This window comes from Lottia gigantea, assembly GCF_000327385.1.
Source record: "Lottia gigantea unplaced genomic scaffold LOTGIsca_197, whole genome shotgun sequence".
Taxonomy (NCBI): domain Eukaryota; kingdom Metazoa; phylum Mollusca; class Gastropoda; family Lottiidae; genus Lottia; species Lottia gigantea.
The window spans coordinates 24,453-32,090 of record NW_008708388.1 but is presented as its reverse complement, the minus strand read 5'-3'; the positions used below and the strand labels follow the sequence as shown (position 1 = coordinate 32,090).

General features: G+C 32.8%; 1 protein-coding gene across 1 annotated transcript; it reads right to left on the bottom strand.

Moving 5' to 3' along the window:
• Positions 1 to 2,706: 2,706 nt before the first annotated feature.
• LOTGIDRAFT_174451 (hypothetical protein) lies at positions 2,707 to 4,697 on the bottom strand (the record flags this gene model as incomplete). Its single annotated transcript, XM_009053036.1, has 4 exons — positions 2,707 to 2,792; positions 3,054 to 3,314; positions 3,609 to 3,914; positions 4,589 to 4,697. 4 exons carry the CDS (start codon positions 4,695 to 4,697, stop codon positions 2,707 to 2,709), a joined length of 762 nt encoding a protein of 253 aa, XP_009051284.1.
• Between the last annotated feature and the right edge of the window lie 2,941 nt (positions 4,698 to 7,638).

The following is a 7,638-nucleotide window of genomic DNA, read 5'->3' as shown; positions in this document are numbered from 1 at the left end:
CGAAATGGATGGTTTATCCCAAACAAGGTTTCAAAAGGAAGACCGATAATTTCAGACAGAGGGAGCAAATCATACAGAGTTTCTGAATACATTGACTATTTTTTTATTATTGGCACGTCAATACCCTTCTTATGTGAAAGATACTACAGATTTTGTTGAAAAATTAAAGAAACTAAATGTCCCTCCTGATGCGATGTTTATTACATTGGACGTGACTTCAATGTATACTAATATCGGGCGCTGTCCGAAAAGCCTTTCAAAGAAATCCATGCGAAGAATGACCCGCTAAAGAAATTTTAGATCTCTTAGAAATATGTTTAACGCGGAATGACTTATATTTTCACGGAAAAACTTATGTTCGAATATCTGGTACGGCTATGGGCAAACGATTTGCCCCAAGCTATGCGAATATATTCATGGCCGAATGGGAACGCGAAATAGACCAAATTCCATCTTTCAAACCTCTCTTCTATGGAGGTTTTCTTGACGACATCAGTAAAAATTAACCGCGAGTATTACCGGAACAAGTATGAACTTTCTGGACACGACAATGTACAAAGGTACCTATTTTGGCGAAAAACTAAGAAGCTTCATGTCAAGGTATATTTCAAAGAGACCGATACCCTCCAACTTTTATTTAAAAATCCGTTTCATCCGAAACACGCATTTTGAACCTTTAGAGAAAGAATAACCGGCAAAAATTTCCTTATGAATGATCTACTTTCTTGCGTTGACCAAAATTTAATATTCCTAATTTCTTGTAAAAAATGCTACGTCCAGTATGTTGGCGAAACCAAAAATATGTTGAGAACCCGCTTTCATGGTCATCGCTACGATATCGTACATGGCAAAAACAGACCGATTGCGAATCATTTTAACCTTCCCGACCACTCCATTGAAGACTTGTTAGTTATGCCTATCGAAACTGTTGATCCTATGCTTAAAATTAAACCAAAACATAGAAAATTACAGCGCGAGAGCTATTGGATGGGTTAGCTGGACACAGTATATCAAAATCTTCAGAACGAACCAAATAATCCCCTTCATTACTACTTATAATCATACTGCGACCAATGCGTCAGTTATTGTGAAAAAACACTCTAAAGCTCTGCAAGAGAAATACCCACATGTTTATACCAAAAGAATTGTTACCGCGTTCAAAACCACTGTTTTTGTTTTGGATTAGTTTTTGCATTTTAGATTAGAATTTCCAGAACAGGGAAAACAAGATTTTCATACTTTCTTAATTTTAATCGTAACCATTTTTAACTATTGTTTACACTAACTATCTCAACCTTTAGTTTATGACTTCATGACCTAGGCCAGTGCTTTTTGAGAATACTACTCTCACCTCACGCTAACCCTAAGAATGGTGAACCTATATAAATATACAAACAGTAAATATTACGTCCTATATAAAAAAAAAAACAAACAGTAAAAGTAAATTAAAAGTAAATATAACTGAATTGAACAGATTCGATATCCATACCTTAGTATCAGATACGGGAAGTTTATTAGCTGAACTAATACTAAGAGTGTTCACAGATCACCCATCGATACTGTAGCCTCAAAGTCCTGAATTATCCTCGCTTGAAAGGTGAAAAAATGACTCTGATATATATGGAAAAGACAATAAAAATAGAAGTGAAATTCCCAGTTTAATATATTGTTGAAGGTAGGCCCTGAAGTCGTCACAATTAGTCAAAATCGTCAGTCGTATTTTATATTTTAGTTGTCGTTAGTAGAAAACATTTGTGCAAATAGTCGTCACGATTTTGCAACTCGCCGTCGAAAATTTAATTGAAATTGAAATTTATTCACTGTAAAATACACAATGTAACATCATAAAAATAACAAAACAACATGCATGTAATTAAATTGAATGGTTTACAATTATACAGTGGTGGAACCTATATTCGTAAAGATAAGGATTCAACAACGAATTTTGTCAAAACTAAAAAAAAAAATTATGTCTTGAATGTTTCTTCAGATATTCTATAAAATGATTAAAATTGGTTTGATTCAATTTTGTTTATATCTCTCACCTTTACCCATATTTCATGAGAAACCAACTCGACAACAGCTGCAAAATGCGTCACCTATGTTCGTGTACAATGTTTAATCTATAAACAAAAACACGTTGTATGGATACCCAGTGGTATAATTATCATTTCTTAGTATATATCTTCAATAATATTTCATTATAACTGATGACAATTCCTTCAAGAGTAAGAGTAATTTATTGCTAAAATTCATTGAACTAACATAACAATATGCCCCACATTGTGTTCCATAGAATTTTTCTATTGACTTGGTATCCGCTAGTTTGTCACGTGACTTTGTTCACTGGAATATATTCTAGCAGACACTTGGAATTCTGAATAAAGCATGGAATTATAAGGAAATTTGGCCAACATAACATTGTGATAATTACTATTAATTGAAATCCGCCATTTTGCATATGTTATAAATGGATAAAAAATATTGGACATTGCTTTGAAACGATAAAATATATTCTGCAGGATGACGTTGTAACTGGTAGATGTTGTATAATAAAACATTTTTTTTTTAGCATAGCTTTCTGGAAAGTTAAGTATAAGGGTCCTAAAGCGAAGGTGTCAGTTACTGATTTTGAATCAAAAGTCAAGCTTTAATCATGCATGGAGTATGTAGTATTTCACTATTAGTGTCATTTTGCATCGTAAATTAGATGCATATCTTCTTTAAAGGTTCCTTTATTGAACAGTTAGCTAAATACATTCTAGTATGTTCTGCATGTAATGAGTTGATATCTGAAAAGTACATTGATTTATTTGCATAGCAGTTGAATAAATCAGTCACATTTTTTTCAAGTAGTCAAAATTGCAATTTTGCAATGCAACTAGTTGCAAAAGTCAGCCACAATCTAGTGACAATTTTTTTTGTGACTGGCTTCGGGGTCTCGTTGAAGGCATTATGCGATTTTCGTACATTTCTAGTACGACTATTTACATATATCCAAGAACCAAGTAACCCACCGAAAATGGCGAACTCAACTATAACTATATACTTACACTGAACAAGCAGTTCCGATGATTTGGTTTTCTGATTTTCATAAACAGGATTTGTAGCTAAACAGGAATAATTTCCAGTATCTAAACAGGATGTTGATGATATAAGGTAGATATTAGAATTTGTTGTGGTTAATTCTACATCACCATCTTTAAACAATTTGATAGAAGCTGGTGGGTTACTATCAACTGTACATCTTATAAATACAGCATCATTCTCTTTTAGTTTAGTTTTGTTGGTAGTCATTACTATATCATCAAAATCTGAAATGAACAATGGTATAAGACCTGTTTTATGAAAATTAAACTGATATTAGAGATTTTTAAACATGAGAATACATGTATCTAATGATTAAGTAAAAATTTAAGTAGGGCCGTTGCAACGTGTGAAACATGATTGTTTACATTGCAGGCCGTCTATTTGCTACATTGACGTCAATAAATAACGACGTTGATTAGAATTACTACGCTGAAAATGAGGCTATGAACTTTATTAAGATATAAACGAATTTGCATTAGTCCAATGGAAAAAATAATAGTTAATGGTAATTGACTCACATTGAACATTAATGGTAGAAGATTGACTGTGAGTTTGTTGTAAAATATCACCAACTGTAGGATGTAGATCTAATCTTGCTGTACAAGTATAATTATCTGACTTGTTACGATTGATATCATTAATAACTAAATCTCTTCTATTAGCTCCAGAATTAACCACAAATTGATTAGGTACAATATTACCATTAGATTGATACCATACTATATCATTGGTTGGTGGATTGGATATTACTGTACCATTTATTCTTAGACTCTCATTTTCTTTGATATTAGTTTCTACACTAGATACACTTACCTCAGGACCATCTATATTAGGATGATAAGGTTTTATAAACAAGACAATAAAGTAGGATGCAATCAGTTACAAACGTTATACAGTCTATGTTCATAGATTACCAGCAGAGATCACAGGGAAAAACAGTGGAACGTAACGTCCCGAATAAAACGTAACCAAGAGCGGCCACATGATCAGAAAAAATTATTGCCGCCATACTGTAATTATTTCCCAATGGGGAACCAAACTCGGATTATCTGCCCCTGAAGATGGCGCCATCGACTAGGGTCCCGGAAGTCGACCGTACGCTTTAGTAATATTGTTTGACAGCTACAGAACTCAGATTACGACATGTCTAAAACTTGTTGTTGTGTTCCTGGATGTTCAAATAGGGGAGGATTTGTCACCAATCGACAAAAAGCTTCAGAAAAAATTATTGCCGCCATACTGTAATTATTTCCCAATGGGGAACCAAACTCGGATTATCTGCCCCTGAAGATGGCGCCACCGACTAGGGTCCGGAAGTCGACCGTACGCTTTAGTAATATTGTTTGACAGCTACAGAACTCAGATTACGACATGCCTAAAACTTGTTATTGTGTTCCTGGATGTTCAAATAGGGGAGGGTATTTGTCACCAATCGACAAAAAGCTTCGAAAGAAGTGGATTGGCGAAATCACTGAAGGGAGATGCGGTGGGAGCTTACTTCGTCCAGCATAGTTTGCAGAGATTTCGTCGAATTTACACCCTCCTGCAAGTGTTTTCATTTGCTTTATTAGATAAGTTTTCTTTTTAATGTTTGAAATATTTGTCATTGTGATATGTCTAGATATTCTTCGGAAGCCACTTGACACTAGTACGGCTACGGTCTGACTCAGTGACTGAGTCTTATTTACATCATAGAACTGTATGTCAGACTACTGACAGTAGGCTATACAGTTCTATGTTTACATTATTACTGCCATTTCGTCTATCTATGGCTATGGCCTGGGTTGATAAAAATGCCAACTATTGCTGATTTTAAAGTAGGCCTAACTAACAAGTATAATTTTTGAATATGATTTTACAAAAAGAATTTTCAGTTTAAAATTTTGTTTTGGAGGGAATTCTGTTTATTTCAAATCAGACCTAAATTCTGGGACAAATGGCATGCAAGTATGCAACTAAAAATTATATTTTGAATATGCATGGAAAAATAGACAAAAGTTCACTATGATAGAGTTGACTATCTCTCAAGTTTATGCCTTTTCCTTATCATGATAGGCTCAAATTCAAAATGTATTGCATTGATATAGATATTGGCCTAGAATCTATCAAGATAGGATCACAGAAAATGGGCTATTCATTCAGATGAATACAGACATACATCTGTTAACATGCATACTTTTCTTTCTTCAGTTGTGTCTATAATAACAGGGCTTTTCTATGATTTTTAGAAAGAATTTTTACCTTTAGATTGTTTTAAAAAAACTTTATAGCATCTATTTCAATTATTTTTTACTTTTGGAATAGGAATATTTTGACAAAACAAAACTGTAGGAAAAGCCCTGAATCTGAATTGTTTGGAAATCATTTTTGTTCTGTTCTGCTTGTTTCTTTTCTTTTTTTCATGTTATTCCTGTTAGACTTCTGGGTAAAGGCTGTAGTTAAAAAAACAGGTAAATTTTTCCTAAATAGTTGAATTTTCTTAATAGCCATTGTGTTGATTACTGATTTTTTACTGTACTAAATGAGACAATATGCATTAAAGAGCTTATTTGAGCATCGCTTTTTCAGATGTGATGGTTATATCTAAACAATGGCAAAAAAACTCAAACGTATTGTTTTTCTCATGCTCTCTTTCTGTGAGTGGTATTGGGGTCACATGTTATGGACAGATATACTTCTAGACATCCATTTCCATAATGCTTTTTAACATGTTTTTGTTTACAACTGGGTGTGCTTGTGTATATTGAAAATTATTGCTGCTGAGAACACAAATACTTGTGCAATGCTCGTTCATTTTTACGCGTAACCTTGTACTTATACATATTTTATTTTTATGGTTACAGGCATACTTCCTTTGAGATATCGACGCAAAGGCCCCAAGAAATTTTTAGCAGCTTTTACGATAATGAGATCATACAGCGCTTAGTTGAAGTGGAATTACAGAAAACACAAATGTCTGAATGAAAATTGGAATGGTACAAAATAGTGTCCCAAATACACATTCAAAGATTAGAAATTCTAAGAATACCAGTTTACAATCCCTTCAATTTACTGAATGAAAAATGAATTGATTGGTAACTATATCATTAGCCTGACAAATCTGGCCATACCAAGGTTCTCGGACATGATATATAGGATTATCATATGATATTACCACAGGTAGGATCAGATATCAAATGTCACTATCCACTATCTTCAAATGACAAAAGCTAAAGTTATAAGAACTTTTGGTATCTATACAAAGTTGAACTTTAAGAGTTCATAAAGTCATTACCAGCTATTTTACAAACTTGTTTGTTTTGGTACCCTGTATAGCATAGGGACTTAATAGAATATCTGGTAATGTTTTTATAGTTAAACTTTGTATGGATACCACAGGTTTATAATTTTGGCAAATTGTGAAGAGTTTTTTTTAAAAAAGCAGGTTCAAATCCATTAAAAGGTGACATTAGATGGCTTTCTCTACCAGTGATGATATCACACCAATACCAATATATTATAGAAATTGGTAAGACCTGATTTGTATGGAGGTCAATTTGCGCCATTAATCCATTACACTTATCATTTTACTACAAACATTTTCCAATTTAGAAATGACACTTTACAGTTTAAAATATACTTCTGATATTTATCAAAAAGGACGGTGGTTTATCATTAAAGATTTTTGGAAAATGTTAAATAAACTATTTGAAAGGACTTTAGTTAAGTTACATGTGAATATAAAAATTTGATTAAAAAAGCTTGACATTGTGAACAATGTGAATGATTGACATTTTTCATTTGAGTACAGCTATTTCCAGCCAATTTAAAATGAATAAAATAAAATAAATTTGTCTAACACAGCTTTTTAAAAGTGATTATTATAAAACAAAATTAATTTCTGTACCATACTTTGAATAAAAGTGTCATTCTTGTTGATAGTTTTGAATTTCATATCTTTAAAGGTGTTAACAATGAAAATGCACTCTTGGCGTCCTGTAAATAATAAGTCATGATTTTCTGAAAGAAAATACTTTTGATTTGTCCCACAAAATTTCAGAAATGGCACAATGTCTGTATTAATGCATTTGACTTTAGATGAATATGGACACTTCACCTCAATCACTTTATGATTATCCATCAATCCATCCGGTGAGGAAGCTAGAAATGGACTACCTTTACAAACAAATGTTCCACATTGGTCGACTGTATCCTGTGTTTAACAAATTCGTCAATAGCAATTTTTTCAAACTTCTTTCCATAGATAAGAGTGTTCTGAATAGTCAGTCGCTATTTACTTTGTTTTAGTTTTCATAGAATTCAGCTTTAATATATTTACGTCATTGTATGTCTATATTAGGTAATATAATTTTCATTGGTCCACGTGACCTTTTGTTGCTCCTCGTGTTAAATCGCCATATTCATTCAGAAGAGTCGCCTTCAACTTTCGCAGACATATTGATAATAATTTAAGGTCTAGAGACAAAACCCTTCAGGTACCTATTATATTTTGTTTATAAATGTATTAAGCATATTATTATAGCCTAGTGTACATGTGTCAATGCGTTT